Source organism: Molossus molossus, unplaced genomic scaffold (genome assembly GCF_014108415.1).
Source record: "Molossus molossus isolate mMolMol1 unplaced genomic scaffold, mMolMol1.p scaffold_m16_p_7, whole genome shotgun sequence".
Lineage (NCBI taxonomy): Eukaryota > Metazoa > Chordata > Mammalia > Chiroptera > Molossidae > Molossus > Molossus molossus.
The window spans coordinates 60,242,076-60,258,418 of NW_023425401.1; the positions used below are offsets into that span (position 1 = coordinate 60,242,076).

Genomic DNA, 16,343 nt, shown 5'->3' on the forward strand with positions numbered 1-16,343 from the left:
GATCCCCTTTATTTTCTTCTTCATGTCTGATTGCTGTGGCTAAGACTTCCAGTACTATGTTAAATAAGCGTGGCAAAAGTGGGCATCCTTGTCTTTTTCCTATTCTTAAGGGAAATGCTTTTAGTTTCTGCCCATTGAGTATGATGTTGGCTGTAGGTCTTTCATATATGGCCTTTATTATGTCGAGATATGATCACTCTATTCCCACATTGCTGAGCGTTTTTATCAGAAATGGCTGCTGGATTTTGTTGAATGCTTTTTCTGCATCTGTTGATGTGATCATATGATTTTTATCTTTCATTTTGTTTATGTGGTGTATCACATTTATTGATTTGTGAATACTGTACCAGCCTTGCATCCCTGGGATGAATCCTACTTGGTCATGGTGAATAATTTTTTTGATGTATTGCTGGATTCGATTTGCTAGTATTTTGTTCAGGATTTTGGCATCTATGTTCATCAGGGATATTCCATGTTATTTCTTATTATTTCTATATATAGAATAGTGGCTGAAGAGCCAAACAGCCTGAGGTCCCAACCCAGTACCATCTGTGAGCTCTGTGATCGTGAACAAGTTATTTAACCTCTCTATGCTTGGTTTATTCATCTGTAGTTTAATAATAATATACATCTTATAGGGTTCTTGTGGACATTAAATGAGGTAATAGATATTAAGTGCTCTGAGCAGTATCTGAATAATAAATGTTAATTTTTATTATTTTATTATTATTACTGTATATCTGAGGATATTAAACTGATTTTTTTCCCTGTTCACTGCAGTCTTTACTTCTCTGAGGTACTTTTTTTAAAAAATTCATTTATTTTGGTCCCAGTCCTTCACACCAAAAGTTTTTTACTGAACATCTGGTGATTCTTACCTGAATTCATGTTTATAAAGTATACAGCAGAGGCAGCGGTGAACTGCTTCCTGGTGAACTTCAAAATGGAGTGAAAAAACAGAAATCAGGGTTTTTTCTTCTCTTTTTTGAATTATATCTTTACTGTTGAATGTATTACAGATGTTCCTCATTTTTCCCCCAGCCCCACTCCCGACCCCCTCCTGTCTTTTCCCACACTGCTGTCTGTGTCCATTGGTTATGCATATATGCATATAAGTTCTTTGGTTTATTTCTTCCCATCCCCCAACCCCTCTTCCCTTTGAGGTTTGTCATTCTAGCAACCAATTTGTAATTCTCAATCCCTTCACCTTTTCCACCCATTCCACCAACCCCCCACCCATCTGGCAACCAACAAAATGGTCTCTATATCTATGAGAATGTTTCTGTTCTGCCTGTTCATTTTGCTTGTAGATTCAATTGTTGATAGCTATGTATTCATTGCCATTTTGTTTGTTCCTATTGTTATCTTTTTCTTCAAGAAGACCCTTTAACATTTCATATAATAATGGTTTGGTGGTGATGAACTCCTTTAGCTTTTCCTTGTCTGGGAAACTATATGGCCATCGATTCTAAATGACAGCTTTGCAGGATAGAGTAATCTTGGTTGTAGATTCTTGCTTTTCATCACTCTGAATATTTCTTGCCACTCCCTTCTGGCCTGCAATGTTTCTTTTGAGAAATCAGCTGACAGGCTATGGGAACTCCCTTGTAGGTAACTAACTGCTTTTCTCTTGCTGCTTTTAAAATTCTTTGTCTTAAACCTTTTGCATTTTGATGATGATGTGTCTTGGTGTGGGCCTCTTGGGGTTCATCTTATTTGGGACTCTCTGTGCTTCCTGGACTTGTATGACTATTTCCTTCACCAAGTTAGGGAAGTTTTCTGCCATTATTGTTTCCAACAGGTTTGCGATTTCTTGTTCTCTCTCTTCTCCTTCTGGCACCCCCAAGATACGAATGTTGGCACGCTTGAAATTGTCACAAAGACTCCTTACACTATCCTCATTTTTTTATTCTTTTTTCTTTTTGCTGTTCTGATTGGGTGTTTTTTGCTTACTTATATTCCAAATCGATGGTTTGCTTCTTGGCTTTACCTACTCTAGTACTGAATCTGTGTAAATTATTCTTTCTTTCAGTTAGTGCCTCCTTCATTTCTGACTGGTCCTTTTATGCTCTTGAGGCCCTCACTAAGTTCACTGAGGTTCTCACTAAGTTCACTGAGCATCCTTATAAGCAGTATTTTGAACTCAGCATCTGTTAGGTTGCTTATCTCTATTTCACCTAGTTCCTTTCCTGAGGTTTTGTTCTGTTCTTTCATTTGGGACCTGTTTCTTTGTCTCCTCATTTTGGCGGCTTCCCTGTGTTTGTTTCTATGTATTACTTACCCAAAAGTGTGGGGCTAGCTGAGACCAGATGCTGCTTATTTGAAAGAATTTAGGAAAACCTGAAGCAGGATCCAAGACAGACCACTCCTATAGTTAACCATCTGGCAAAAGCTTGGGTGGGCCTGAAGTCTGGGTGGGGCGGGGGCCTTAGGGAATCACCAGGGCGAGGCAAATAGTGTGAGCCAGGTTGCTGAAGTCCCAGAAATGGCAGCTGTCTGCTGCCCCAGGGAAGGCCTCACCAAAGGAACAAAGGCCTCTGACAGCATGTCTGTCCCGGAGAAAGCCCCCTCTGACAGCATGTCTGTCCCGGAGAAAGCCCCCTCTCCAGCCCTTGCTCCAGTGCCAAACAGCTCAGTTCTTCCCTATATGTCTCTGACACCCGTCGAGCTGCCTCTCCTCCAAGCTTAGAGAAAGAGAGTCCGAGTAAGTCCATGTGTGGGCCCTTTAAGAGGACCTGCCTGGGGCTCCAGCCTCCCACAGCCTCGGTTCCCACTGTTTTTTCCAGCCAGAAGTTATGGGGACTTCTCTTGCTGGCACTGGAACCCTGACTTGGGCACCTGGTGTGGAATATGGACCCCTCAGTCCTAAAGAAGGACATTCCCAGTGGAGATATCCTCCTAATTTTTTTTTTTGAGGACACTTTTTGCATTCATAGAGTAAGAAGGAGAGAAGGAGGAAGAGAGAAAGAGAAAAATATCAACATCAAAGAGACACATGGAGTGATTGCCACCCACATAACCCCAACTGGGGCCAGAGACAAACTACAACCAAGGCACGTACCCCTAGCGGGAACCGAACCCGGGTCTCTCTAGACCTTGAGCCGACGCTTCAACCGCTGAGCCAAACTGGCCAGGGCTCTTTCTAATATTTATCAGCCACACGTGGGTGTGGGTCCAGCCCATCGCGCCTCCGCCCCTGCTAACAGTCTCGACACAGCTGCTTCTTTAATTTTGTAATTGTAGGACTTCCATTCAGCTTGATTTCAGGCAGTTTTGGATGATGGTTGCTCTATAGTTTAGTTGTAATTTTGATGAGGTTGTGGGAGGATGCCATACCACATTTAACCTACGCTGCCATCTTGACTGGCTGGGTTTTTTAACCTCAAATATCAGCATCTCTACTTCTTGTCTCTTGGGTTGGTTAGTTCCCTAAAGGGGATTCCCATGACTTCCTGCCTGGGAAGGTATAAACCTGGTTCTCAGAAATTTGGGAGTCCAGTGGAGAAAGAAGGCCACCAAATCACAATCAATCCCCTTTTCATTATGGTATGTTATCCTCACAATCAACTGTGCAAACCTCTAAAGTTAACTCCTCCCTATCAAAATACCAACGACATACTTCACAGAACTAGAACAAATACTTCAAAAGTTCGTATGGAACCAGAAAAGACCTCGAATAGCCACAGCAATCTTGAAAAAGAAGAACAAAGTTGGAGGGATAACAGTACCAGATTTCAGATTATACTACAAAGCCACTGTTCAAAACAGCCTGGTACTGGCACAAGAACAGGCATAAAGATCAATGGAACAGAATACAGAACCCAGAAATGGACCGAAGACAATATGCTCAATTAATATTTGACAAAGGGGGCAAGAGCATACAGTAAAGACAGCCTCTTTAATAAATGGTGTTGGGAAATTGGGCCACTATCTGCAACGAAATGAAACTAGACCATCAACTTACACCATACACAAGAATAAACTCAAAATGGATAAAAGACTTAAATGTGACTCCTGAATCCATAAAAATCCTAGAAGAAACTGTAGGCAACAAATTTTCAGACATCATACGCAGCAGAATTTTCCCTGATACATCACCTAAGGCAACAGAAACAGAGGAGAAAATGAACACATGGGACTACATCAAACTCAAAAGCTTCTGCACAGTAAAAGAAACAACCATCAAAATGCAAAGGCAACCTACTGTATGGGAGAGCATCACTGTCAATGATACATCAGATAAGGGGTTAATTTCCAAAATGTATAGAGTGCTCATACAACTCAACAAAAGGAAGACAAAGAACCCAATTAAAAAATGGGCAGAGGAGCTGAATAGACACCTCTCCAAATAAGACATACAAAAGCCAAGAGACATATGAAGAAATGCTCCACATCACTAATCATCAGAGAGATGCAAATTAAAACAACAATGAGGTATCACCTCACACCTGTCAAAATGGCCACCATCAACAAATCATCAAACAAGTGTTGGCGAGGATGTGGAGAAAAGGAAACTCTAGTACACTGCTGGCGGGAATGCAGACTGGTGCAGCCACAATGGAAAACAATATGGTTTTTTCTCAAAAAATTAAAAATTTAACTTCCATTTGACCCAGTGATCCCACTTCTAGGAATATACCCTAAGAAGCCTGAAACTCCAATCAGAAAGGATATATGTACCCCCATGTTCGTAGCAGCACTATTTATAATAGCTAAGATCTGGAAACAGCCCAAATGTACATCAGTAGACAAATGGATAAGAAAGCGGTGGTACATATACACAATGGAGTACTATGCAGGTGTAAGAAAGAAAGATCTCTTATCCTTTGAGATGACATGGAGGGACCTGGAAAGTATTATCCTAAGCAAAACAAGCCAAACAGAGAAAGATAAGTATCATTTGACCTCACTTACTTGTGCAATATAATGAACATAAGTCTGAAGAATAGAGTAGTTCCAGAGACGTGGAAGTGGGGTACAGACTGACACCCAGAAGAGGGGGTGGTAGGGGAGAGATAAACCACAGAACTTATATGCGTGTATGTATGAACAATAGACATGGACAACAAAGCTGGGGACAGGGCAGGGGGTGGAATCAGTGGTGGAAAAAGTAGAAACATCTGTAACAAAAATTAATTAATAAAAAAAATAAAATAGAATCAAGCTAAAAATAAATAAATAAATAAAGTCAACTCCTCCATCTCCTGCTGGAAATAAAGGAGAGCAGTTGCTGACCTATGCAGGACAGACGAGGGGTCAGAGGGTAGACAATGTTATCAGGTCTCTATGCAAACATTTTATTAATCCTCACTTTTTAGCCCCCTTCAGAGGCACCCAGTTGTCTCCAAATTCTGTGCTTCTGTGATACAGATGTAATCTTGTTTCTTGATGACTTCCTCTCACTGACCTCTCACTCAAATTTAGGTTACAGCGTTCTCTAGTTTATTAAGTTAGTTCCAAAATTCTACTAGACAATTCTCATCTGTCTTTGTTTTCTCCTGTTCTTTTTCTTTTGTAATTAAAAAAATATTTTAGATTTAAATTGTGGAAAGATACATGTAACAAAATTCCACATTATAATCATTTTTAAGTCTATAGTTCAGTAGTGTTAAGTATATTCACACTGTTTTGCAACCAATCCCAGAATTCTTTCATCTTGCAAAACTGAAACTCTTTACCCATTAAACAGTCCTTCATTTTCCTCTCCCTACAGCTTCTGGCAACCTACTACTTTCTGTTTTTAAAAAATTTGACTACTCTAGATACCTCATATAATTGGAATTATACAGTATTTGTCTTTTGTGACTACCTTATTTTACTTAGCATAATGTCCTTATGGTTATTCCATGATGTAGCATGTATCAGAATTTCCTTCCTTTTTAAGGCTAAATAATTTTAAAATTTTTAAAAATTTTATTATGGTCCTCTTGTTCTTTTGTCCTTATGGGTTCACAGTTTTATTTTCCCCATTCCTTTAGCTACCATTTTAGTGGAACTTCAAGAAACAGAGATAAACTTGTGAGTTCAACTTAGTCCTTAATAGGAAACCCATATTCTATTTATGAAATGTACAATTTAAGGATATATTATCTGTTGCTTTTGAGGATCTCTTTAACTTTGCAAGACCTACTGAAGGAAAACAGAATAATAAAGCCATATTTTGTTTTACTTAGCCAACAAAAAATTATGCTTTGATGTTAAGCAAAAAAAGTTACTTCAAGCAGCTGTTTTTTAGTATGAATATAACCTCTTCCTTGGGGAATCTAGTCTAGTGGATCTCAAAGTGTAGTCCTCAGACGCACAGCATAAGCATCCCCTGGGAGTTTAACAGAAACACAGATTTCCAGGCCCCACCTAAGACCTACTGAATCTGTAAATCAAGGGGTGGAGGCAGCAACTGAGTTTCAATAAGCCAGGCAAATGCTTCTGAGGCTTGTTAAAGTTTGAGAAATGGGTCTTTCAAAGGCAACCTTTTGCAAAGCTGCATCCAGAGATTAAATTTTCCATTTAGTCTTAGTCCAAATGTTTACAAGATTTTCAGGTTATAGAGTGACCATCTTTCAGCAGATAAGTTGTGAGGTGCCTGTATCACCTGCAGTGCTCAGGTTTTGCACTTTCTCTCTGCTGAAGAGGCCAACTTTGTCATGTATTATACTACCTGACCACTTACTTATTTTTCACCCCACTGGCCACACTGACCTAACCAGGACAGCGCTTTTCACTCAAGGCCAGCTAGTCCACTGGATGGTCAAGATTAACTGGATTCTCTCTCTTGAAAATATGAACTAGAGACCTAAAACCATAGTCAGTGTTGAACTGCTAGAGTATATAAAACTGACAGTGCTGGCCACAGAAGACCCCGTGCAAGCACAGCCCCTGTGTACTTTCAATCTGCCTATTTTTCCCTTGAGTTGGTATATAGTTCTTGTAACAAAGACACTTGAGCAGAATACATCTTAAATATTGATAAGAAATGCTGTATGGCCCTGGCCAGTGTTGCTCAGTGGTTAGAGCTTTGGCCTGGGCTCTGAAGAGTCTAGGGATCGATTCCTGATCAAGGGCACATACCTGGTTGCAGGTTCAATGGTCAAGGCACATGTGGGAGGAAACCAACTGATGTGTCTCTCACATTGATCTCTTTCTCTCTCCCCTCCCTCCCTCCCTCCCTTCCACCCTCTCTCTGAAAATCAATGGAAAAAATATCCTCAGGTGAGGATTAACCAAAAAAGAAATGCTGTGTGATCAACTGGTCATAGTTATTATCATCCATTGATCCATTTCTACTGTAAAGCTTGCCCAAACCATTGACTTGTCCATGCTTTTGTCCTGCTTTGGCAGCTGCACATAAACAAATTGATGTCTCTGTGTAACATTTTTTAAATTTCCCATGCATAAAAACAAATTTGGTAGCACTCTTATTTTATTCCAATACTGAACTCTTGGAGTTTGTTGTTGTTGTTGTTGTTGTTGTTTTTGCAACTGCTTCTGATTCTCTGAGAAACTAGTGCAAATTGCTTTGTAAATCAGCAACCAAAAAATCAATATCAGTGATGTTCTTTTAAAGAATTCAAAGATAAATAGTCCCCATAAGCCACTGTCACTGTATTCCAAAGTTCAAAAGAAAATATCCTGAAAATGAAAGCAAAGGAAATCATATATTACCACAACGATTATGTGGTAGTGAATAAAAGCCAGAATATGATTTGAAAAGTGAACATTTGTTCTGAGAATAATATTGACATAAGAGGAATATCAGGATCAAGCTTTACTTTTTCAGGTCATGGTTACTGATTTAAGAATTGATGCAAATAAACACTGTTAGAGGCAAGCTATTTACAAAGATCTGTTAAATCCAACATATATTCTTTTAATATTATACTATTGTACAATATCACAGTATGGGAGAGACTATATAGGCCATCTAATCCAATTATGCATTTCATGCTTGACTCGCTTCTATACCTCTAAAGAAATGACAGCCACATGACCCTGGCAATAAATCCACAAAAAGGACTAAACACATTTTGAAACACAAACTAGGATGCTACTTTGAAATGGCTCTTGTAAATGTTTGGAAAAGGAGTACTTTTTTCCCTGCCATTTCTGGGGGAAAGGGTGTTAAGCATTGTTACAGACACTGATTATTGTTACCAGAATTGGCTCCCCTTAATCTCCAAATGTTTACTTGGCATGTGACTGCTCAAAATAAATATTATATTCTCAAACTTTCCTTATAGCCATTTGTTTCAGTTGCTATTGCCGTGTAACAAATTGCCCCCAAATTTGGAGGCTTAAAACAACTTTTCTATTATGCTCACAAATTCTGTGGGTCGGGATTCAGACAGGGAATAACAGGACTGGCTGTTTCTGTTGTACTGGAATAACTTCTATCAAAGCAGTCACAAACCTATCCAGATTCAGAGGAGGGGGAAGTAAGATTTCAACTCTTGATAGGGGAGTGGCACAGTCACACTATAGTACAGCACATGGAGCAGAGATATTTTTGCAGCCACCTTTGGAAAATGCAATTTGTCACACCATAAATGTGGCCATCTTTACTAAGTTCTAACCAAGTGGATATAAGAGTACTGGGTGTGTTTAACTTCTTGGAAGTGTCTTTAGAGGTGGGGTATGTGTGGGGTTGGAGGCAAGTTCCCTTCTCTTTTCCAGTTTCCTTTTGGCTGACATATGGATGAGATGACTGAAGATGGAGCAGTAATTTTGGACCACAAACTGAAGATTACAGAGTAGAGGGGGTGGAAAGAGCCTGGGTGCTGATGATCATGGAACCCCTAACAGCCCTGAATTGCTTACATTTTATATTATAGAGAAATAAGCTTCTTACTTAAGCTATTGTATTTTGCATTTTCTACCACATGCAAACAATGCTAACCTTAATTAAAAACATCATGAATAAATAGCTGTCTTAAATTGCTAGATATATAAAAACAATAATGCTTATACGGTTATTGTGGGCCACGCAGGGAGATCATGGTATTTAATAAAAGCTTGCTTCTTAAAATGCTTTAAACTTACAAGTAGAAGTACATTACTGTATTTAAAAACATATTATTATGAGGTTGAAAAGAAATGAAAACAAAGAAAATATTCACTCATTGAGTGAATTCAAGTTGGATTACCAAAAACGGTTAACATCAAGAGAAAGGGACTATTTTGTTACATCTCAATTTCTAGTCTGAATTTCCTGAGTCATGTATTTTACTCTTTTTCGTGGGTAGAAAGATAACTCAGAATAACTACGGGAGCTTGCCCTTGAAATATTTTATTTACAATAATATGATGGTCATTGTAGGAAATGAACTATGTGTTTTTAAATAGCATTTAATTGGCAAGACAATTTTATAATTAAAAATTGTAAACATTTGCAGAATTAGCCTCATTTCAAAGTGAACTTTGACAGCACAGATATCTAATTCTATTTTTCTTTATATTGAAGCATTCTTATTTTTGGAGATATTGTTCAAAATCAGGCAAGGCCTAAGGGAAAGTTTTAAAATAAACAATATTAGTCTAATCAAGCAAAGTTTTGTGGTTTTTTTTTGTTTTTTTTTTTGCTTTAAGGCCATCTATCCTAACTATGACGTTTTATTGTAGTTCCTACACTACCCTATTTGAAGGGCATCGCCTAACTTTTATAAGTGCTTCACAATAAACGGTACGCCTCAATAAATAGTAGTAAATGCACAAGGTGGAAAATGAAATCGTATCATGAAAGCAAAACATAATAAACAGGAGAAGGCTGGATAAAATGTGGTGAAAGAAAAAGGATGGTATCACAAAGATGGGGGATATTATTTCTTTGTCCAAAAGAGAATCAGTACCAATCTATGACTTTAAACAAAAGACATTATCTACACTTATCCATGCAACTACATTCTGAAGAAAATAAAACGCCGCTACCGAGGTGGAGACTTAAGTTTCAGGGCAAACCGCGTGGCACCAGCTCTGCGTGCGTTCCGTGGTGAATGACCTGTGGGCATTCGGCCACGTGGCCCGCCTGCTCCGAGGGACAGGTGGACTGCGAGGCGCGGCTGTTGGGGGAAGAGGCGGACACAACCACGTTTGGTGTTGAGTGGGGGCCCCACGCCTCGGCCGCGAGCCGGATCAGCGTTCCCCGCAAAGCAGCTCGCACCCGCCAGCGTCCTCAGCCCCGACGCCAACCGACTGGTTGATGCGCGGCGCCCGCCGGCGGGGTTACCATGGTTTCCGGGGGTCACGTGGGCGCGCTCCGTCGCTCCCTCCTGCGCGCCGCGTAGGGGCGGGGGCGGGGGCGAGGGCGGGGAGGGGCGGGGCGGGGGAGAGGATCGGCCGAGGCGGGAGCGGGAGGAGCTGGAGATGCTGCCGGCCCTCCTGGGGCCGTGCTCGTTCAGCTGCCACAGCCACACCAAGGAGCCGCGCGCTCGGCCAACCGGACCACCCGGCCCAGTGCGCCGCGCTCGCGATCGGTAGCGCCTCAAGCACCGTCCACACTTGGCGGCCTCGGGGCTCGAGGCCTGCCCGGGGAGGGGACGAGGGCGGCGCGCAGGCGCCCGCCGCCCAGAAGGCAGGATGAGCATCGAGATCCCGGCGGGACTGACGGAGCTGCTGCAGGGTTTCACAGTGGAGGTGCTGAGGCACCAGCCCGCGGACCTGCTGGAGTTCGCGCTGCAGCACTTCACGCGCTTGCAGCAGGAGAACGAGCGAGAAGGCGCCGCGCGCTCCGGCCATGAGGGCAAAACCTGGGCGGACGCGGGCGCCGCCGCCGGGGGCGGCACCCCCAGCAAGGGGGTCAACTTCGCCGAGGAGCCCATGCACACGGACTCCGAGAACGGGGAACAGGAGGAGGAGGAGGAGGAGGCCGCGGATACAGGGGCGTTCAATGGTGAGGACCGACCCCCTCTCCCCACCGCCTTTTCCCCTGTGCTCTTTAATCCCGCAGATTTGATCACCCACCTCTCCCCGCATTCTCTACCTTCCCGTCTCGCCCACACCCTCAGCATCCATTTCTGTCTCTACCATTCGCCCACCTTCCTACTCTGTTCTCTTGTCTTGCCTTTCCCCTCATCCCCTCCTCTGGAGGTGGGTAGCGGAAAGGTTAGTGTTCTCTGCTCGTCTGCCCCCTCGGGTCCTGGTCTGAGAGACAGAGGACGGCCGGTTCGGGGTGGACATCTGCAAGACAACTTTCACTGTCGTTGGAGATACTGCTTTGGACCGATACCATTATGCATAAAGGAAACTGGCCCACTCGGCATACTCTTTCAGCCCTTATATTTATTAATGGAGTATCCAGAACGAAAAGGCGAGGGGTGTTCAGTTGTATTGGCTTTGTTGTTAGGGCAAATTCTCTAAAAAGAGCATGAAATTGGGGCAGAGCAAAATTTAGGTAATAGCTTTGACATTATTGGAAACAGAATAATCTTTTATCTTCCAATTTACCAATACCAAAGGGTTGTGTTAATTTTGGACACACAACAAAGGATTCTTTCTTTTTAGCCTGTAACACATGGGGTCTTTGGAATAAGGAAACAAGCTAATAGTTTGTTTTTTATATAAAACAAATATTGAATGATTTGGTGCCAAAAAAAAAAAAAAAAGTGTGTGAAAAACACCGTAGGAAGTTTTGAAAGCTTGTTAGTTGTTTGTAGAATAAAAAGCCAGTGAGTAATTGTAAGGAGTGTGCCAGACAGTGAGGCTAGAAAGAATGAATGGAAAAGAAAAAGGAATTTTCTCAAATAGCTTCTCCTGGCAAGTCCCACCCCTTCTGCTTACAACTCTCTTTTCCTAACACACAGATACACATGAACATTTACAATCTCCTGTATTTACACAAATGCCTAAATCCCATCTTTATGACACCCCAAGCTGAAACAACATGGTGTGCACTGTACAAGTGTTTCTCTTTGTGGTGTAAAGCAAACATGCATTCAGCATTGCACCAGCTTTTACATATTTACACTGCTTGTGGTTTGTGTGCCTGCAGCACATTTCATATAATGAAAACATTTTCAACTGTTATTTTCTTGTGTATGTACCACGGAAGGTATTTCTTTTCTTTGCAAAATTGTTGAAATATGTTATAAAATTAATATATTTTTAACTTGTTCAAAACAATCACAAAATCCCTGGAAATTAGTGCTCTAGGAAGAAGATAAAAGGAAAGATTGTTACTTAAAAATTTTTTAATCACTCTTGATCGTTCTTTTTGCATAAGAATTTAATAAAATGCTTTTCTTACTAGAAACAAGAAAAAGATAAAATAATACATATTTTAAAAATGAGGAGAAGCCATTAGTGGATGACACAAAGGGCAGATACATCTAATACTTCTTTTTATGCTTCCGACATACACATACACACATGTATATATACATATGCACATGCATACACACAAAGGAAAAAAGAACTAGTTTCCAAGGTTGGAGGAAACTAGGAACTAAGGCACTGAAGAACCTATATATCTCAGTACAATATGTTGTTGGTATAACAAAAATATTTTGTTGCTATAATGCTTTTGAAGTACTTGGCATTGATGATTTTATTTTTTCCTTATAGCAATGTATATTATATACAGAGCAGATTTCATTTCTATTTTACAATGAAATAATAAGCTATTAACTTCTAAATAACAGGGATCATTTGATATGGTTTTGTATTCTCCAAGGCACCTTTATTGTAAAAATTACTCAGTGTGAGTTTTAATAAAAATACTTGTTAACCCCAAACCTACCCCCAAGGACTTGAAAACTTTTTTGACTGCAACCAAATGCAATTTGATAATTATCCAGTATACACACATGTACAAAACATCAGAAATGTTGACAATGGCACTTCCCTCTACTAGGTACAGTATAAACTATCTAATATTTTCTCTCTTTTATAAAAAGTAAATTGTGTTGAGACCTGGAGTTTAAAAACAATCACAGGTGCCCTATTTGGTTGGAGTGTCATCCCATGCACCAAAAGGGTTGTGGGTTCAATTTCTGCTCAGGGCACATACCTAGGTTTTGTGTTTGGATCCCCAGTTGTGGTGTGTACGGGAGGCAACCAGTCAATGTTTCTTTCTCTCTCCCCCTTTCTCCCTTGCTCTCACTCTAAAACCCCACATATCTTTGGGTGAGGATTAATAAAAAAACAACTACAGGTTACCAAAGGGCTGGCAAACTTTTTTGTAAAGGTTCAAGCAGTAAATAGACTTTGTGAGCAACATTTGGTCTCTATTGCATATTCTTCTGTTTTTTAAAACAACCCTTTGAACACATATTCCTACTGGAAGTTGGGGTTATACAAAATTGACCACAGACCAAGGCCATAGTGTGCCAACTTCTGGTCAGAAAGGGGGAAAAAGTGAAAGTAATGACATTGGAAAACAAAGCAGGAGTGAGCTTATCAATTTAATGTCTAGGTCCAAAACAGTGCCAAAATATATTTTTAAAAAAACAGATACTGAGCCAGGCCCATGTAGCTCAGTGGTTGAGCATCGATCCATACACCGGGAGATCGCTGGTTCGATTCCAGGTCAGGGCACATTCCCAGGTTGTGGGCCTGTTCCCCAGTGAGGGGCATGCAGGAGGCGGCCAATTGATGTTCTCTCTCATCGATGTTTCTACCTCTCTCCATCTCCCTTCCTCTCTAAAATCAATAAAGAAAAAATATTTTAGCCCTGGCCGGTTTGGCTCAGCGGTTAGAGCGTCGGCCTGCAGTCCTGAGAGACCCGGGTTCGGTTCCCGCTAAGGGCACGTGCCTCGGTTGCGGTTTGTCCCCGGCCCTGGTTGGTTGTGCGGGTGGCGGCCGCTCGGTGTGTTCCTTTCGCGTCCACGTTTCTCTCTTTCTCTCTGTTCCTCTCTCTCCCTCCCACTCTACCTGAACAAAAAAAAAGAAAAAATATTTTTAAAAAGACACACAGATACTGGGTAATTCTCCTAGTATGATAAAAAGTAAGTACTAGAAGATACGTCTTAATTTACTGTGAAGACTAGCTGGATCAGTAATTCTTTTTTTTTTTTTTAATCCTCACCTGAGGACGTTTCCATTTTTTGTTCAGATAGAATGGGAGGGAGAGAGAGGAAGAGAGAGAGAGAGAAACATCGACGTGAAAGGGACACATCGAGTGGCTGCCACCAGCATGACCAACCAGGGCCAGGGACAAACTGAAACAAGGCATGCGCCCTTAGCGGGAACTGGACCCGGGTTTCTCTGGGCCACAGGCCGACGCTCTAACCGCTGAGCCAAACCGGCCAGGGCTGGATAAGTAATTCTTAAATTTTAGTATGCATCTCAAGAAAGTTTGATTCAGAAATGAATATTACGAGGTACTATTCTTGGAGAGCTCTTTTGAATAGGTTGGGCTGGGACTTGGGATCTTTTTTTTTCCATAGACATTCCCAGTCTTTCTGATATTCATTGTTCCCTGACCACCCTTTGAGAAACATTGATCAGCAGACAGTGATGATAATATCTTTCTCCTATTAACAATTTAAAAAATTAGCTGTCATTTATTGACATTCAGTGTGTGCTAAGCACTATCTAAATGCTTCAGTTCATTATCCCAGCTTTATGAGAAAGATAAGACTGTCTCTTGCTCAGAATTTCACAGCTAGTATGCTGTAAAACCAGGATTGGAACACAGGTAGGCTTGGCTCCATCCCTGTACTCTTTTTTTTTTTTTTTTTAAAAAGAAAGAGAGGAAGGGAGAGATAGAAACATTGATTGGCTGCCTCCTGCATGCCCCCCAGTAGGGATAAACCTGAAACCTGGGCATGTGTCCCAACCAGGAATAGAACTAGGACCTCTCAGTCCATGGGACGATGCTTAATTCACTGAGCCACTCTGGCCAGGCACTTCCCTGTACTCTTAAGTCCCAGCTTTTATCTCTGGAAGGGGGTGGGGCTGGCATCATTTGAACATTTTTGTGTGTCAGGTTCTACCTTAATGTGTTTTATCTTTAAAGCTCTGAAAAATTAATTTGTCCAAGGTTACACAGAGGGCTAGTAAGTAGCAAGCCTGGTTTCTTATATCTCTCTGATCCAAGCCTATCAGGGAGTTCTTTCAAAATTTTTAAAAATTTTTAATTGATATTAGAGGAAGGGAGAGGGAGAGAGAGATAGAAACATTAATTAGAAAGAACATCAATTGGCTGCCTCCTGCATGACCCCCACTGGGGAACAGGCCCACAACCTGGGCATGTGCCCTGACCCAGAATCAAACCGGCAACCTCTTGGTGCATGGGTTGACGCTCAACCACTGAGCCACAACGGCAGGGCCCTAAATTAAATTTGTACTATGGACTAACTGACAGGTCAGGTTTTCCTGGTTATTTTTCCAGTAATGGTGATAAAATTGCATTGATTGGTTCATACTTCTTATGAATCCCTTTAGGACAGGTACTGGTATTTATAAGAGAATGGGTATATAGGCAAGTCTTTGTTTTTGTTAATCCTCACCCCGGGATATTTTCCCATTGATTTTTAGACAGAGTGGAAGGGAATGAGGGGAGGAGAGAGAAACATGGATGTGAGAGAGTCACATCAGTTGGTTGCTACCCACATGACCCTGAACGGGGCTAGGGATCAAACCTGCAACCCAGGTACATGCCCTTGAGTGGGAATCGAACCCAAGGCCCTTAGCAGGCTGACATTCTAACCACTGAGCCAAGTCAGCCAGGGCAATGGGCAGTTGTTTGACCATGAAACTGATGCCCATTGATTCACGTAGGGATCAAGCATATGACATTGACTTCTCAGTGTGGTGGTTGAATTAAACAAGCCAGCCAGGGTCTGGTGGCATGGCCATTAATGGCACCAGATGAAATAGATGGGTGAAGGTGGTCTTTACTCTTCTACTTACAGCTTTCCCATTCCTCTCCTATTTGTTCTAATTTTATCACTTCTAATTTCTATTTTCAGTTTGCTATCGATTCTGGTTAAAAGGGCAATTTTTAGTTATTAGAGTAATGGCATATGGTGTTTCCCCTTTTACAGAACTGTTGAAGTCCTGAAATAATACTATAATGGAGACTCTGCCTCCCTTTTCCCCATCCTGTAGACAGTAAATAAAGCGTGAGCTGTCACTTCTGAAAGGGAAGGGTTTAAAAGGGTTTAGAGTTTACAGGCCAAAGAGTTGGATTAATATCAATTTGTAGTAGAATCTATGGTAAATACAGGTTTCCCCAAACTGACAGAGCATTCGTATGAAATCTCTTGTAAAATGAAGAAGCAATTACACACCTTTGAACAAATGGAAGAGGGGGTGGTTAGGGGTGCCAACCCCTGATGCAGTCAAAAATCCATATATAACTTTTGACTCCCCCGCAACGTTAACCTACTGATAGCCTTCTGTTGACTGGA

General features: G+C 41.4%; 1 protein-coding gene across 1 annotated transcript in view; it reads left to right on the forward strand.

The window, feature by feature from the left end:
* Positions 1–10,535: 10,535 nt before the first annotated feature.
* The window catches only part of PRKAR2B (protein kinase cAMP-dependent type II regulatory subunit beta), a 187,327-nt gene continuing 181,519 nt past the window's right edge, over positions 10,536–16,343 (forward strand). The window contains exon 1 of the mRNA XM_036247149.1: positions 10,536–10,882. Within this exon, the coding sequence (XP_036103042.1) occupies positions 10,570–10,882 (313 nt within the window). The 5' untranslated portion in view covers positions 10,536–10,569. The remainder of the gene's footprint in view (positions 10,883–16,343) is intronic.